Source organism: Thamnophis elegans, chromosome 10 (assembly GCF_009769535.1).
Source record: "Thamnophis elegans isolate rThaEle1 chromosome 10, rThaEle1.pri, whole genome shotgun sequence".
NCBI classification, from domain to species: domain Eukaryota; kingdom Metazoa; phylum Chordata; class Lepidosauria; order Squamata; family Colubridae; genus Thamnophis; species Thamnophis elegans.
Genome location: NC_045550.1, coordinates 67,223,161 through 67,240,929, shown reverse-complemented (window position 1 = coordinate 67,240,929; position 17,769 = coordinate 67,223,161). Strand labels below are relative to the sequence as shown.

Below are 17,769 nucleotides of genomic sequence, written 5' to 3'. Positions count from 1 at the left end.
TAGCATAGCATAGCATAACATAGAATAGAATAGCATAGCATAAAATAGAATATCACTGAATAGAATAGCCTAGAATAGAATAGCATTGAATAGCATTGAATAGCATAGCATAGCATAGAATAGAATAGAATAGAGTAGCATAGCATAGAATAGAATAGCATAGAGTAGCATAGAGTAGAATAAAGTAGCATAGCATAGAAGAGCATAGAATAGAATAGCATAGAATAGAACAGCATAGAATAGAATAGAATAGCATAACATAGAATAGAATAGAATAGCATAACATAGAATAGAATAGAATAGAATAGCATGCCATAGCATAGAAGAGCATAGAATAGCATAGAATAGAAGAGCATAGAATAGAATAGCATAACATAGAATAGAATAGAATAGCATAGCATGGCATAGCATAGAAGAGCATAGAATAGAATAGCATAGCATAGAATAGAACAGCATAGAATAGAAGCTGGAAGGGACCTTGGTGGTCTACTAGTCCAACCTCCTGCTATAACATTTCAGACAAATGGTCGTCCAGTGCCTTCTTAAAAACCTCCAGTGATGGAACACACCCACAACTTCTTGTGGCAAGCTGTTCCACTGGTTAATTGTTCTAACTGTTCTCCTTAACTGTTCTCCTTAATTCCAGGTTGCTTCTCTCCTTGATTAGTTTCCATCCGTTGCTTCTTGTTCTGACTTCTCAGAGGATGCGTAAAATATTAGTGTCAGGACAAACCTATAACGCAGTGGCTAAAAACTGAGCTACCGACCAGAAATCCTGACCTTCATTTAAACCCAAACTGAATTTTTGGAGATGTCTAGATTATTTTCATGGCAACAGAATGGAAATGATTTGCTGTTTCTTCTTGGTCCCCCCCACCCCAGTTTTAATGTCCATCTTACAGTCATACATACATTACACATCTTAACCCAGCCTGGCCCCTCTCTCCTTTATAAAATTAGGCCAGGTTCACAGGGCTTTGAGATCAACTACAAATCCATTGGGCTTCTCATCCATTGGGCAAATGCACCATTTCTCAACCATGGCAAGTTTAAGATGCGTGGACTCCAACTCCCAGAATTCCCCTGTCTGCATGCCTGGACTCCAATTCTCAGAATTCCTCAGCCAGCATGTGTGGACTCCAACTCCCAGAATTCCTCAGCCAGCATGCCTGGACTCCACCTCCCAGAATTCCCCTGCCAGCATGCCTGGACTCCAACTCCCAGAATTCCTCAGCCAGGATAATTCTGGGAATTGAAGTCCACCTAGCTTAAAGTTGCCAAGGCGGAGAAACAATTGATCTGTCATTTTGTGAAGGCCTGGCTAAGGTGTTTGGGTGGCATCTCTTCAACGCACCAGCCCAGCCCCTTCCACCGTCTTCTCTCCACGTCCTTGCAGGTGCCCTGGGTGTAAACATGGAGGAGGTGCTGATCAAGGAACTTTTCGACGAGAGAAAGTACGACAATAAACTGCGCCCGGTGAAGTTCAAGAATGAGACCGTAGTCATCAACCTGGCCCTGACGCTTTCCAACCTGTTAACCTTGGTAAGGTCCTCCTCGGGCCTCCTGTTCTTCCCCCCAAAGCCCGAGGCAGAGTCCTGGTGCTGACAAAATCCCTTTTATTAAATCCATGTGAATTCCTCTCATTTACCTTCAGCCAGGCCTGGCAAACAGTCTTTCAAAGGTGTATTGATGACCACAGACCTTATCTAGCTTGGAAAGCGGCCATGTAAATATTTCCCAAATGAATTGCTGTGCAAGGAAAGGCTGGGCACAGAGTCTCTGGGATTCATGGACAGATCTTCACACTCCCGAAACGAACGAGCTAATTAACGAATTGTTTCCTGCAAAAGCCCCCTCCTCTTTTATTTCCTATGGGAGGGGCCATTCACCATCCACCTGTGGCTTTACTCCCAAGTCAACCCCTGTTCTTTAGCTGTTCCCTTCGTCTGGCAGCTCTGCGCATGCGCACACTGGGAACAGGCTCCAGCTGTGCTTCTGCCTCACTGATGTCCGACTCTGAAGGCAGCTGATAATTGTCGGACGGCCCTGGCCCCCTCTCTGCCTCCGACACAGAGCCCTCGTCTGAACCTTTGCCAGCCTCCAGGACTGGCCCATCTTCCTCCCCAACCTCCTCCCTCTCCGACTCTGCTGGCAGCTCCACTGTCAATTATCAACCAGGGCTGTGTGTCAAAAGAGGGGTCAAAAAGATGAAACATATCCTTATGTTGATCACCATCATGTGTCACATCTCTCTCTCACACACACAAACACAAAACACACCGTCTGCCACCTCCAAAGGTTGCTTGGGGCCCCTTTTTCATTTCAGGCTTCTGCCAGTCGATTCGAAATGAAGGTTTTCTTTCTGCTACCGTCATCTTTTCATTTCCGTTGCGAAACAAGGCGACAAGTTAAGTGATCCAAGGTCAATTCACTTAACAACCATGTTGTTACTCAATGAACCGTTGCAGGGATTCACTTAACAACTGGGGTAGTAAAAGGTCATAAAATGGGAGAAGCCTCCAGAGGCTGGGTCTAACCATCTTTCCTGGCTTGTTGTTACAGAAAGAAGCAGGGCTTCCGGTGGGCGGAGCCTGACAGAGGGTTGTTATCTTTAACAGCTCTGGAATCTTGGCGTCGTTAATCTGTCTAAACAGCAATCCATCAAGCTGTTTGGCAGTTTATTTATCCTCCCTTCGGACTTAGAAGAGAGAGATGAGAAGCTATGCATCGGAAGCTCTCCAACTAGCCCTTTCAGCCTAAATGCTGGGAGGAAGGGGGAAAGCACCGGCTGTAGCATGGCATAAAATGGGAGAAGCCTCCAGAGGCTGGGTCTAACCATCTTTCCTGGCTTGTTGTTACAGAAAGAAGCAGACGAAACTCTCACGACCAACGTCTGGCTTGAGCAAGTGAGTGGCCCCATTTCTCCTGGATGATTTAAGACATCCAAGCCGGCCCTTCGGATGACTGAGGGACCTGGGTGAATTGGTGAACCCCAACCCTTAACCCTCATCCCTAACCCTAACCCTAACCCAGTTTGGTTAGCAGACCTGGCATGATTATCGGCTGGAATGGAACCCAGAGGAGTATGGAGGGATCAAAGTGCTCCGTCTCCGTCCGGAGAAGTTGTGGCTGCCGGAGATTGTTCTGGAGAACAAGTGAGCCTCTTGTTAGCCTCTAGAATCGATCACTTCCAATGAGTTTTTCATTCAACAGCTCGCTCTCTCTTTCTCTTTTTCTTTCTCCTTCTTTCTCTCTCTCTTTCTCTTTCTCTCTTTCTCTCTCTTTCTCTCTTTCTCTCTCTTTCTTTTCTCTCTCTCTTCCTTTCCCCCCCTCTCTTTCTCTCTTTCCTCCCTCTCTCTCTCTTTCCCTCTTTCTTTCTCTTTCTCTTTCTTTCTCTTTCTCTTTCTTTCTCTCTCTTTCCCTCTGTCTCTTTCTTTTTCTTCCTCTCTCTGTTTCTCTCTCTGTCTCTCTCTTTCTCTTTCTTTCTTTCTTTCTTTCTTTCTCTCTCTTTCGCTCTCTTTTTCTCGCTCTCTTTCTTTTTCTCTCTCTCTCTTTCTCTCTCTTCCCCCCTCTCTTTCTTTCTCTCTTTTTTTCTCTCTCTCTTTTTCTCTTTCTCTCATCTATGATTTATCTCTCTTCTGTCTCTATTTCTAATATCATCTATCATCTTTTTCTTTCTTTCTTTCTTTCTTTCTTTCTATCTATCTATCTATCAATCATCTATTTATTTATATCCATCTATTTATATGTGTCTGTCTGTCTGTCGATCCATCCATCTCTATCTCTCTCTATCCACCTCTCATCTCTCTTTCTATCTCTCTCTCATCTATGAAACATTAATATCATCTATCATCTATTTATATCTATCTATCTATCTATCTATCATCTATCTATCTATCTATCTATTTTTCTATCTATTTATTTATCATCAATCTATTTATATCCATCTCTCTCTCTCATCTATTTATATCCATCTATTTATATCTGTCTGTCTATCCATCCATCCATCTCTCTCTCTCTATCCATCTTTCATCTCTTTCCATCTCTCTCATCTATGATTTATCTCTCTCTATTTCTAATATCATCTATCATCATCTCTTTATATCTATCATCTATATCTATCTATCTATCTATCTATCTATCTATCTATCTATCTATCTATCTATCTATCTATCATCTATCTATCTATCTATCTATCTATCTATCTATCTATCTCTATCATCTATCTATCTATCTATCTATCTATCTATCTATCTATCTATCTATAATCTATCTATCATCTATCTCTATCATTTTATATCCATCTCTCTCTCACTCTCTTCATCTATCATCTATTTATATTCATCTATCTATCTATCTATCTATCTATCTATCTATCATCTGTCATTTATCTATCTCTATTCCTAGCTATCTCTAAAACTCTACTTTCTGTAAACTTTATCTGGGCCAAATGGTATTAGGGGTCCAGAAAATGGGATTGGGATTATGGGACTCGATTTCCAAGATGCCACAAAGGACTGGTTCAGCGATGGGTTTCAAATTTTTTTAGAACCTCTTCTGTAGGTATGGCCTGCTTTGTGGGAGTGGCTTGCTGGCCATGTGACCGGGTGGGAGTAGCTTGGCAGCCATGTGACTGGGTGGGTGTGGCCAACTTGTAAAATGTGGTGAAACTCACTTAAGAACGCACTTGCTTAGCAACCAAAATGTTGGCTCAGGAACTCTGGCATTTGAAGCACACAAGTCTTAAAGCTGTCAAGTTACAAGACCCTTGCACCCCTAACCCTTTAGAAAAAAAAAACCCCAGGGGTGTTCAAACTTGACAGCTTTAAGACTTGTGGACTTCAACTCCCATAATTCCTCCTCTCGCTCTTCATCTTGATGATGTGCAGACGGGTGGGGGGAGGGAGCTGGAACCGGTTCTATATGGCACGGTAGATTTGTGGAACCTCTTCTATAGAAGAAGTTAGAACTGGCAGGAACCCACCCCTGGACTGATTTGAAAAAGCTGCATGAGATGGAATTGGGGAAGCTGCCAAGATCCGGCTGGGAAGACCCATCACTCACACTGGCGTGTCTTTCTTTTTCTTAGCAACGATGGAAACTTTGAGATCACTTACAGATCCAATATACTGGTATATTATGACGGAGGCATCCTCTGGCTGCCTCCTTCCATCTTCCGCACTGCCTGCCCTATCAACGTCAATTACTTCCCCTTCGACTGGCAGAATTGTACCCTGAAGTTCTGGTAAGCTGGCTGGGGAATTCTGGGAGTTGAAGTCCACAGCTCTTCAAGTTGCCAAGGTTGAAAAACATCTTCCTTCCTTCCTTCCTTCCTTCCTTCCTTCCTTCCTTCCTTCCTTCTTTCTCTTATTTGTTTGTCGCAGTCACCGAAACATTTAGATTAGAATTGGCATCTTGGTTTGTCTATTGTAACGATTATTATTTCATTTGATTATTTTCTGTTTATTTATTTTTAAATTGTTTGCCGGATTATAGATATATGTATCTATTAAGATGTTTAAACAAACTGTCAGCGTTCTAGAAGGAATTAATTAAATCAGAGTCCAAGGCGAAGTATTCCTCAAAGTTCCAATTTATGAAGAGAGCCATGTTGGCACATCTGGGAAAACCCGAATCTGAAAGTTTCCCGGGTTTTCCCACCCATTTGGAAGTTCAAGATCTTGCCCCCCACACCCACCAGTCCATCCCATGGTCCAATCTCCCCCTGCCATGCTGGCAGTTTCACCCATCCAGTTCCGGTCAGGTGCAGAGGTGCAAAGACAAAGGATGACCTTTTTCTAGAAAGAATGTTGTTATGGCTACATCGCATCTAACTCCGCACAATCCCCGCTCCCAATTCCCCACTAATGAAACAGCATAGTAAAATAATAGAGTTTGTGGCAGGCTAAAAATACAGAAAGGAATGTGATTGACACAAACATGTTTAAACTTAGTTCCTGATGATTGACCCCCCTCCCTCCACTGGATGTGTCAGAGTTTGTTGCAAAAAATCAAATCCAGAAAGCACACACAGATAACTGATTCAGCAGGATTCATTCACTTCTTTATATATATAATAACACATGAATAAATGTACGATACCAACAGCAGATTCTTCCAACGTGGTAGAGATTGTAAGCAGGTTCAAACAAAGGCAGGCTAAACCAGTATTGGACCATGTGATGGATGTGAGTGTGGGGCAAGATCTTGAACTTTCAACTAGGTGGGAAAAACCGGGAAGCTTTCAGATTTGGGTTTTCCCAGATGTGCCAACGTGGCTCTCTTCATAAATTGGAATTTTGAGGGATCCTTTGCCTTGGAGTCTGATTTACTTCTGGATCAGAGGTGGGTTCCTACCAGTTCGCACCTATTCGGTAGAACCGGTTCGTCAAATCTACCCAACTGGTTAGAAGAGGTTCCACCAGTGGACCCGGAAAGCAGGCCACACCTACAGAAGAGGTTCCAAAAATTTTTGAAACCTACCACTGCCACACACACACACACACACACACACAGAGATTGACACAGAGAGAGAGAGAGAGAGAAAGAAGGGAAGAAATAAAGAAAGAAAAAAGAAAGAAAAAGATGAGAGAGAGATGAAAGAAAAAAGAAAAAAGGGACAGAGAGACAAAAGGAAGGAGAGAGAGAGAGAGAGAGAGAGAGAGAAAGAGAGAGAGAGAGAGATAGAGAGAGAACACATGGCCGGCAAGCCACTCCCACCAGGTCACATGGCTGGCAAGCCACTCCCACAAAGGAGGTCACACCCACAGAGTAGGTTCCAAAAATTTTTGAAACCCACCCCTGTTCTGGATGCTATTTGGAACCCTGACACACATCTCAGCAGGACCTAGTTTATATATATGAGGTTGTCCTTTTTTTACGAACCACAAAGAGGGTTGAGAAAATATCTACAGACCCCTCTCATCCTGGAGATAAATGGTTTCAACATCTCCCCTCTGGACACCGCTATGGGGCACTGCATGCCAAAACAACCAGACTCAGGGAGAGTTTTTCCCCTCGTGCCGGGGAAACACTGCTCGACACCTACTTCTCACAGCCCTGTCCTAGGAGTAAAGATGCTCATGTTGTAGGGCTGTATTGATATTATCCTTCTCATCTTTCCCTTAAATCTTTCTCATCTACTCATGCTTTCTACTACCTTCTCTTATTTGTATATTTATGATTGGTTGTAATTTCTATTCTATTCTATTCTATTCTGTTCTGTTCTTATTCCTATTTCTGATTCTAATTCTAATTCTCTTCTATTTTTTCTATTTCTATTATATTCTATTCTATTCTGTTCTATTCTATTCTTCCTCTATTCTATTCTATTTCTATTCTAATTTCTATATTCTATTCTGTTCTATTCTGTGCTATGCTATACTATTCTTATTCCTATTCCTAATTCTAATTCTCTTCTATTTTTTTCTATTTCTATTCTATTCTATTCTGTTCTATTCTATTCTTCCTCTATTCTATTCTATTTCTATTCTAATTTCTAGATTCTATTCTATTCTATTCTGTGCTATGCTATACTATTCTTATTCTTATTCCTATTCCTAATTCCCTTCTATTTTTTTCTATTATATTCTATTCTGTTCTATTCTATTCTTCCTCTATTCTATTCTATTTCTATTCTAATTTCTAGATTCTATTCTATTCTGTTCTATTCTATTCTTATTCCTATTTCTGATTCTAATTCTCTTCTCTTTAGTTTTCTTTAGTTTCCTTTATTCCTTTATCTTTCTATTTTTTCTATTCTATTCTATTCTATTCTATTCTGTTCTGTTCTATTCTATTCTTCCTCTATTCTATTCTATTTCTGTTCTAATTTCTATATTCTATTCTATTCTGTCCTATTCTATTCTTATTCCTATTTCTGATTCTAATTCTCTTCTCTTTCTATTTTTTCTATTTCTATTATATTCTATTCTGTTCTATTGTATTCTTCCTCTATTCCATGGTTCCCAAACTTGGCAACTTTAAGACTTGTGGACTTCAACTCCCAGAATTCTCCAGCCAGCTCTGCTTGAAGTCCACAAGTCTTAAAGTTGCCAAGTTTGGGAACCACTGCTCTATTCTATTCTATTCTATTTCTATTCTAATTTCTATATTCTATTCTATTCTGTGCTATGCTATGCTATTCTTATTCCTATTCCTAATTCTAATTCTCTTCTATTTCTATTTTTTTCTATTTCTATTCTATTCTATTCTTTTTCTATTCTATTTCTATTCTTATTTCTATATTCTATTCTATTCTTATTCCTATTCCTATTTCTGATTCTAATTCTATTCTATTTCTATTTTTTCTGTTTCTATTCTATTCTTTTTCTATTCTTATTTCTATATTCTATTCTATTCTTATTCCTATTCCTATTTCTGATTCTAATTCTATTCTATTCTATTTCTATTTTTTTCTGTTTCTATTCTACTTTCTATATTTTTTTCTGTTTCTATGCCATTCCATTCCATTCTGCTTCTTAACAACCCCTGGGTTTGGGCATTTTCAGAAAGTGCTGTAGGCAAATCTTACTTGGGCAGCCCAGGTGTTTGCAAAACGTCTGTCTGTCTTCACCAGCTCCCTGAAGTACAACGCCAATGAGATCGACCTGCAGCTCAGGAAAGATCAATACAACATCACCGAGCCCTATTATCAGGTGGAATGGATCATCATCGACACGGAAAGCTTCACAGGTAACAAATGTCTTTGTGGGCTGCTGTGGCTTTCGCAATCACACAAGCCACCGTCGGCTTAGGTCTGGTTTGCAAGGGCAGCTGCGATAGGCCGGATGGTACAAACTGTAATCCGAGGTTTTCAAGTCACAGGAACAGGGTGTTGGAAGAAACGTCCTTCTGAGTTCAGTTCCAAGTGGGGAAAAAGACCCTGGAAACACGGAGGCTGCTTGGAAAGATGGTTTTAATGGTGGACAGGACCACATGGCAGGCAGGCAGGCAGCGAGAGAGAGAGAGAGGGAGAGAGAGAGAGGGAGAGAGAGAGAGAGAGGGAGGGAGAAAGAAAGAAAGAGAGAGAGAGAGAAGGGGAGAGGGAGAAAGAAAGAAATAGAGGGAGAAAGAAAAAGAGAGACAGAGAAAGAAAGAAAGAAAGAAAGAAAGAAAGAAAGAAAGAAAGAAAGAAAGAAAGAAAGAAAGAAAGAAAGAAAGAAAGTAAGTCTCATTCTAGGTTCAGTTCCAAGTGGGGAAAAAGACCCTGGAAACACGGAGGCTGCTTGGAAAGATGGTTTTAATGGTGGACAGGACCACATGGCTTGAACTCCTGAACAGAAAAGGGGGATCCCATCCTTCCAGATGTTGGGTGAAGAAGAAAAAGAGAGCGAGATGCTGAAAGTCCCTGGTTTTATACCCTCTCTGGGCTTTGATCTTGAGCTTGCATTCTGATTGGTTGTCAGACTCCCATGGGGCATCTCTCTAGGCTGTGCTTTGAGTCCAAGTTTGGTTGAGGGTTGCTTCTTCCGAGGTGTCCTGTGGGGAGACGGGTAAAGGGCTAAGACTATCATGCCTTAATCCCATCACCCTGGAGATGAAGGGGGAGATCTTTGCTATGTAGAATAGACTAGCTCAGGCCTTTTAATGGCCCAACGATAAAGGTGGGGGGGGGCTATTAAGAGTGAATCTGTTTCCTGCCTAAAAACATGTTTCTTCATTTCTGATCCAGGGAAAATATAATATTCTGCCTTTTCAACATTTCCCAGGATATTTCATTTTTTTTAAGGAGAGGTGTGGGTTTTAACTTCCTACAAGGGTTCCAAAGGTGGTATTCAGCGGAAATTTTGAGTAGGTCGGAGAACCGGCAGATACCGCTGTCTATCTGTCCCTGCCCCCATCTATTCTCTGCCTCCCGAGTCCCAGCTGATCGGCTGGGTCTTCTTCTGTTGTCCTGCACAGGAGAACAGAGCTGGGAAGCAGGTTAGGGGGATAGGGAGGGAATGGAGATTTTTACAGTATCCTTCCCCTGCCCCACCCACCATGCCATGCCCACAGAACCAATATATATAATTTTGAAAGTAAAGAAAAATAATGTGAAAAAAAGCAAAGAAAAGAAGAATATAGAAATAGAGGGGTGGACTAGAAGACCTCAAATGTCTCCTCCAGATCTATTCTGAATTGGCAACTTCATTGGAGTTCAATTTTGCCTGGGGATTGTGGGTTGAATTGAATTGAATTGAATTGAATTGATTTTATTTGTAGGCCGCCCTTTTCCCTGAGGGGACTCAGGGCGGCTCACAGAAACCAGGGAGAGGGGAATACAATACAATACAGTACTAAGACAACAACACATAATAAAAATGATACACAACATGCATACAACATTCGGGCGGGGTAATGGTCCTTATCCCCAGGCCTGACGGGCGAGCCAGTTCTTCAAGGCTGTGCGGAAGGCCTGGACGGTGGAGAGGGTACGAATCTCTACGGGGAGCTCGTTCCAAAGGGTCGGGGCCGCTACTGAGAAGGCCCTCCTCCTTGTGGTTGCCAGCCGACATTGGCTGGCCGATGGGATGCGGAGGAGGCCTAACCTATGAGATCTTATAGGCCGTAGGGAGGTAATTGGCAGAAGGCGGTCTCTCAAGTATCCAGATCCACTGCCATGTAGGGCTTTATGGGTGGTCAATAGCACCTTGAAGCGCATCCGGAGATCGACAGGTAGCCAGCGCAGCTCGCGGAGGATAGGTGTAATGCGGGTGAATCGGGGTGCACCCGCAATCACTCGCGCGGCTGCGTTCTGCACTAGCTGAAGTCGCCGGATGCTCTTCAAGGGCAGCCCCATTTGGTTGGGAAAGGCCAGTGGGATAGTCTCTTAAAGATGCTTCATGGCTCACACTGTTTCTCCTCTCTTCCCTCTTTCTTCTCTCTCTCTCTCTTTTCTCTATTCTCTCTCACTTTTTTCTCTCTCTCTTCTCTTTCTCTCCTATCTCTCTTCTCTCTTTTTCTCTCTCATCTTTCTCTTCTCTACCTCTTCCCTCTCTCCCCATTTCTCTCTCTTCTCTTCGCTATTTTTCTCTTTTCTCTTCTCTCTTCCCTCTCCCCTCTCTCTCCCCTCTCTCCTCTCTCTCTTCCCTCTTTCTTCTCTCTCTCTCTTTTCTCTCTTCTCTCTCACTTTTTTATCTCTCTCTTCTCTTTCTCTCCTATCTCTCTTCTCTCTTTTTCTCTCTCATCTTTCTCTTCTCTACCTTTTCCCTCTCTCCCCATTTCTCTCTCTTCTCTCTTCTCTATTTTTCTCTTCTCTCTCTCTCCTCTCTTCCCCATCTCCTCTCTCTCTTTTCTCTGTCTCTTCTCTTCTCTCTTTTTTCTCTCTTCTCTCTCACTTTTTCTCTCTCTCTTCTCTGTCTCTCCTATGTCTCTTCTCTCTCCTCTCTTTTTCTCTCATCTTTCTCTTCTGTATCTTCCCTTTCTCTCTCTTCTCTGTCTCTCCTTTTTCTCTCTCCTCTCCTCTCTTCCCTCTCTCTTCTCTCTTTTTCTCTCTCATCTTTCTCTTCTCTCTCTCTTCCCTCTCTCCCCCTTTCTCTTCTCTGTCTCCCCTCTCTTTTTCTCTCTTCTCTCTCTCTTTTCTCTCCTATCTCTCTTTCTCTCTCTCTCATTTTTCTGTTCTCCCTCTCACTTTTTCTCTCTCTCTCTCCTCTCCCCTCTTTCTTTTACTGTCTCATCTTTCTCTTCCCTCTCTCTCCCCTTTCTCTCTCTCTCTCCTCTCTCCCTACCACTCTCCCCACTCCTTCCCTTCTCTCTCCCCAATCAGAGAATGGCGAATGGGAAATTATTTACCGCCCGGCTCGTAAAAACATCAACTGGCTTGTCCCTCGAGACAGCAACAAACATCAGGACATCACCTTCTACCTCATCATTAAGCGCAAACCTCTCTTTTATATCATCAACATCGTCATTCCCTGCATCCTCATCGCCTTCATGATCATCCTCGTCTTCTACTTGCCGGCTGACAGTAAGCAGATCTTTTCAGCCTCTTAGACTTCCCGCCGAGGTCCAGTTAGGCCGATCTATCTACAGGGAGTCCTCGACTTACAACAGTTCATTTAGTGACTGTTCAAAGTTACGACGGCACTGAAAAAAGTGACTGTGTAGGACCTCTTTTCACCCTTTTGACTGTCGCACCATGGCCAGGTGATGAAAATTAGGATGCTTGGCCACTGATTCACACTTACGGCAGCAATTGATTCGCATTTATGACGTGTGGGCCCCTTTTGGTATCTTCTGACACGCGAAGTCAGTGGGACAGCCAGCTTCGCTTAAAAACAGCGTTATTAACTGAATAACGGCAGTGATCTACTTAACAACTGCAATGGGGTTGCAAAGGAGATGGGTGTGGATGGATTCCCAAAAGGCGATAAATCTAGGAAGCGAAGAGGAGGTGTCAAAAATTGGTGGGGATGTTCTGAGGTTAAATTCTCACCTTGCTTTTCAGGTGGGGAGAAGATGACTTTGGGTATCTCCATCCTCTTGGCTCAGTCTGTATTTCTGCTGCTGATTTCTCAGCGCCTCCCGGCCACCTCCTTCGCCATACCCCTCATTGGCAAGTAAGTCTCCCATATATATGTGTCACAACCCCTGGTATGCCCAAATATGGGAGGGAGCATCCTGCTTCCCATTTCTGACTTTCGGCTCACCCTAGGAGCCATCCAGGCAGAAAGGCACTTTTTTATGTTGCCTTTGTTACATTTGTGTTGCATTTGTGCTGATAAATAAATAAAGGGAGACTAGTATAGATCTATTTCAAGCTATTTAGCTCTCATTAGCTAGTCATACACTTACTGGGAATCGAACCTGGGCTGTATTACATATCAGACAGTTGTATTAGCCACTAAGCTACAAGTTCTCCTCCTTTATCAGCCAAGCCAGGGAAATAGGTATGTATTGTGTGATAACTCCTGGTATACCCAAATATGGGAGGGAGCATACTGCTTCCCTTTTCTGTGTTTCGACTCACTCTAGGAGCCTTCCAGGCTGAAAGCCATTTTTTATGTTGCCTTTGTTACATTTGTGTTGCATTTGTGCTGATAAATATTTATTGTGCTGATAAATATATCTCATATATATCTCCTGCCTGCCTCCCTTCTTCGTGGATTCCTTCCTTCCTTCCTTCCTTCCTTCCTTCCTTCCTTCCTTCCTCCCTCCCTCCCTCCCTCCCTCCCTCCCTCCCTCCCTCCCTCCCTCCCTAGCACTCTGCCCACAGTCTGGAGTTTGAATGTCACCAGGCTCAAGGTTGACTCAGCCTTCTGTGGTGGGTAAAATGAGGACCCAAATTGTTGGGGGCAAATATGCTGACTCTGTAAACTGCTCAGAGAAGGCTGGAAAGCACTGTAAAGTGGTATATAAATGCTAGTGCTCTTCCTTCCTTCCTTCCTTCCTTCCTTCCTTCCTTCCTTCCTGCCTGCCTGCCTGCCTGCCTGCCTGCCTGCCTGCCTCCCTTCTTCGTGGATTCCTTCCTTCCTTCCTTCCTTCCTTCCTTCCTTCCTTCCTTCCTTCCTTCCTTCCTCCCTCCCTCCCTCCCTCCCTCCCTCCCTCCCTCCCTTCCTAGCAAACTCTGCCCACAGTCTGGAGTTCAAATCCCACCAGGCTCAAGGTTGACTCAGCCTTCTGTGGTGGGTAAAATGAGGACCCAAATTATTGGGGGCAAATATGCTGACTCTGTAAACTGCTCAGAGAAGGCTGGAAAGCACTGTAAAGTGGTATATAAATGCTAGTGCTCTTCCTTCCTTCCTTCCTTCCTTCCTTCCTTCCTTCCTTCCTGCCTGCCTGCCTGCCTGCCTGCCTGCCTCCCTTCTTCGTGGATTCCTTCCTTCCTTCCTTCCTTCCTTCCTCCCTCCCTCCCTCCCTCCCTCCCTCCCTCCCTTCCTAGCAAACTCTGCCCACAGTCTGGAGTTCAAATCCCACCAGGCTCAAGGTTGACTCAGCCTTCTGTGGTGGGTAAAATGAGGACCCAAATTGTTGGGGGCAAATATGCTGACTCTGTAAACTGCTCAGAGAAGGCTGGAAAGCACTGTAAAGTGGTATATAAATGCTAGTGCTCTTCCTTCCTTCCTTCCTTCCTTCCTTCCTTCCTTCCTTCCTTCCTTCCTTCCTTCCTGCCTGCCTGCCTGCCTGCCTGCCTGCCTCCCTTCTTCGTGGATTCCTTCCTTCCTTCCTTCCTTCCTTCCTTCCTTCCTTCCTTCCTCCCTCCCTCCCTCCCTCCCTCCCTTCCTAGCAAACTCTGCCCACAGTCTGGAGTTCGAATCCCACCAGGCTCAAGGTTGACTCAGCCTTCTGTGGTGGGTAAAATGAGGACCCAAATTGTTGGGGGCAAATATGCTGACTCTGTAAACTGCTCAGAGAAGGCTGGAAAGCACTGTAAAGTGGTATATAAATGCTAGTGCTCTTCCTTCCTTCCTTCCTTCCTTCCTTCCTTCCTTCCTGCCTGCCTGCCTGCCTGCCTGCCTGCCTGCCTGCCTGCCTGCCTGCCTCCCTTCTTCGTGGATTCCTTCCTTCCTTCCTTCCTTCCTTCCTTCCTCCCTCCCTCCCTCCCTCCCTCCCTTCCTAGCAAACTCTGCCCACAGTCTGGAGTTCGAATCCCACCAGGCTCAAGGTTGACTCAGCCTTCTGTGGTGGGTAAAATGAGGACCCAAATTGTTGGGGGCAAATATGCTGACTCTGTAAACTGCTCAGAGAAGGCTGGAAAGCACTGTAAAGTGGTATATAAATGCTAGTGCTCTTCCTTCCTTCCTTCCTTCCTTCCTTCCTTCCTTCCTCCCTCCCTCCCTCCCTCCCTCCCTCTCTTCCTAGCAAACTCTGCCCACAGTCTGGAGTTTGCATCTCCCCAGGCTCAAGGTTGACTCAGCCTTCCATGGTGGGCAAAACGAGGACCCAGATTGTTGGGGGCAAATATGCTGACTCTGTAAACCGCTTAGAGAAGACTGTAAAGCACTATGAAGCGGTATATAAGTGCAATTGTTATTGCTATTTTATAAATGGTTATGTATGACGCTGATAGGTACCTGCTCTTCGTCATGCTTCTGGTGACTGCAGTCATAGTGGTGTGCACCGTGGAGCTGAACATTCATTTTCGGAGCCCAAGCACCCACATCTTGTCTGAATGGACGAAAGAGGTAAGCCGGAAGGAGCGATCCGAAATATAGGTAATCCACCTCTTGCAACAGTTCCCATGTAATTTTTCTAAATAAAATAACAAATAAATCAATGGAATGGCCTTTCAAAGTTCTAACAGCACTGGGAGGGGGGGAAGGCACTCTTGATGGATTTTTCACACTTACGACCAGCAATTTGCTTAACGACGAGAAAGGTCGTAAAATGGGGCAAAACTCACCTAACAACCGTCCCGTTTAGAAACAGAGATTTTGGAGTTGATTGGGGTTGTGAATCAAGGACTAATTTCCCCAAGTCAATATTTTTAATTCCTGTAAAATAAAAAGAGGCTTTGTAAATCCAGTAAATTCAGAAAGTCTATTCAGGCATCCTGCTTGAAGCAGGATCTGAATTAACCTGATTTCTAGGTTCCCCGTAATTTTAGAAAACCCGGTTTATCAGCGTAGGCTCAGGCAGGAAATAACAACTGGATGAACTAATCCTACTTGACTGGGAAGCTGCATTGACAGAATTTTGCAAATCAAGATTTTTCTCCTGTCTCCATGACATCCCAAGAAACTATGGAGGATCCCTTCTAAGCTTTTTATCCAAGGAGCTGCTGATTCAGTTCTACAGAGGAACAATTGAGTCTGTCTTCTGCACCTCCATAACTGTCTGGCTTGGCTCTGCAACCCAACAAGACAGACGGAGACGTCAGAGGAGAATCAGAACTGCAGAAAAAAACAAATACAGCCAACCTGCCTTCCATTGAGGACCTGCACGCTGCACGAGTCAAACAGAGGGCTGTGAAAATATCTACAGACCCCTCGCATCCTGGACATAAATTGTTTCAACTCCTACCCTCAAAACGACGCTATAGGGCACTGCACACCAAGACAACTAGACACAAGAACAGTTTTTTCGAGAACGGCATCACTCTGCTAAACAACTAAAGTACCACAACACTGTCGAATTATCTACTACGACTGTGTTACTGTTATTCTTCTCATCCTTCCTAGCACCCATCTCCTCCCACTTATGACCATAACCATGTTGCTTGAATCTTTTAATTTGGATTGTTTTCATTTGTTTCCTAGTACGATTTGATAGCTTATTAGTAACCTTGACTATCACTAAGTGTTGTATCTTTTATTCTTGATGAATGTATTTTTATTCTCCTTAGGTACACGGAGAGCATCGGCACCAAAGACAAATTCCTTGTGTGTCCAATCACACTTGGCCAATAAGGAATTCTATTCTATTCTATTCTATTCTATTCTATTCTATTCTATTCTATTCTATTCTATTCTGTGCTGTTCTGTCCTGTTCTGTGCTGTGCTGTGCTATGCTATGCTATTGTACTCTACTCTATTAAATTCCTTCTGTTCTGTGTGTTGTTTCATTCTGTTTTCTATTCTATTCTATTCTATTCTATTCTATTCTATTCCATTCCATTCCATTCCATTCTATTCTATTCCATTCCATTCCGGACTTTCTGGTTTTTTTCTGGTGGGAAATGGATTGATGGGTGGGAAGGATTGATACTCCTTGCAGACAGCTGGTCATTTGCATCCTTTTAGAGAGTTGTTGAGGCTACTTGGAGGTTTTATCTGTGTCCTCAGGGTCACCTGAGTGGCTCAAATGGGTGTGGAGCCTCCGTGGAACCACTGAAAGGACCGTGTTGTAGACATGATGTTGTCTTCTTCCCCCTGTGTTGAGAGACGGCTGTTCAATTTGGACATAGATGGCCTTTTAAACCCCTCTTTCAAAACTCCAAGCGGCCTCAACGACCCTCTGAAAGAATGCAAATGACCAGTGGTCTGCAAGGGGTTTAAATCCTTCTATTGCCCCCCCCATCCAGAAGCTTCTTGGATGAGAAGTGAAACATCTTCAAAAGAATAACAAGGAGGTCCACTTGCCTCTTGAAAAAAAAAATAGCACCCTTGGGACCAACACTTCCATTGTCTCTGTGTTGTGGAGTTCTAAAAGGGCCCATTCTGGCCTACTATGCAAATAGGTGGCTGCATCTCATCCAGTTGGGTTTATTTTGGACCTCGGATGGGACACCATCAGGAGATCTTCAAGCTGCCGCTGAAGACTGTTGAAGGTTGAAAATCCCTTTCCCCTTTCCCTCCTTCGATCCACAGTTCTTCCTTGACACCCTTCCGCGCCTCCTCCGCATGTCCAAGCCAGCGGAGAGCGACCCCGCGCCGCAGGACGGCTTCCTGATCCGGCGTTCCAGCTCGGTCGGTTATATCGCCAAAGCGGAGGAATATTTCACCATTAAATCCCGCAGCGAGCTCATGTTTGAGAAGCAGTCGGAGAGACACGGCTTAACTAGACGGATTACCCCTGCACGTAAGCCCCAAAATTGCAGCAATGGGTTTGCTGCCCCGTTGCTGGGTGGGCGTGGCCAAGGTGGGTGTGGCCTAGTTACCCTACTGCACCATGGTGGAGGGGGAGTTTTTTTGCCGTCCCGAGGCTCTGGAGACTTTCCTTGGGCCTCTGGGAAGCAAAAACTGCCTTCCCCGGGCTCCGGAAGCCCTCTAGAGGTGGGAAACGGGCCCGTTTCCGGATTTCCGGTAGGCCCATTTCCTCCCCCCACTCCCTGAGCCTCCATGTGGCTCCTGCTGCTACCTGGCATGATGAATGGGCTGCATTCCTGGGAGGGGTGGGGTGGGAGGG

The 17,769-nt window shown here is 44.2% G+C and overlaps 1 protein-coding gene across 1 annotated transcript in view; it reads left to right on the top strand.

Moving 5' to 3' along the window:
• Positions 1-17,769, top strand: part of CHRND (cholinergic receptor nicotinic delta subunit) — a 28,419-nt gene that overhangs the window by 3,329 nt on the left and 7,321 nt on the right. The window contains exons 2-10 of the mRNA XM_032225850.1: positions 1,397-1,542; positions 2,862-2,906; positions 3,046-3,155; positions 5,090-5,245; positions 8,579-8,694; positions 11,750-11,950; positions 12,431-12,542; positions 14,993-15,107; positions 17,232-17,442. Of these exons, the coding sequence (XP_032081741.1) occupies positions 1,397-1,542; positions 2,862-2,906; positions 3,046-3,155; positions 5,090-5,245; positions 8,579-8,694; positions 11,750-11,950; positions 12,431-12,542; positions 14,993-15,107; positions 17,232-17,442 (1,212 nt within the window). The remainder of the gene's footprint in view (positions 1-1,396; positions 1,543-2,861; positions 2,907-3,045; positions 3,156-5,089; positions 5,246-8,578; positions 8,695-11,749; positions 11,951-12,430; positions 12,543-14,992; positions 15,108-17,231; positions 17,443-17,769) is intronic.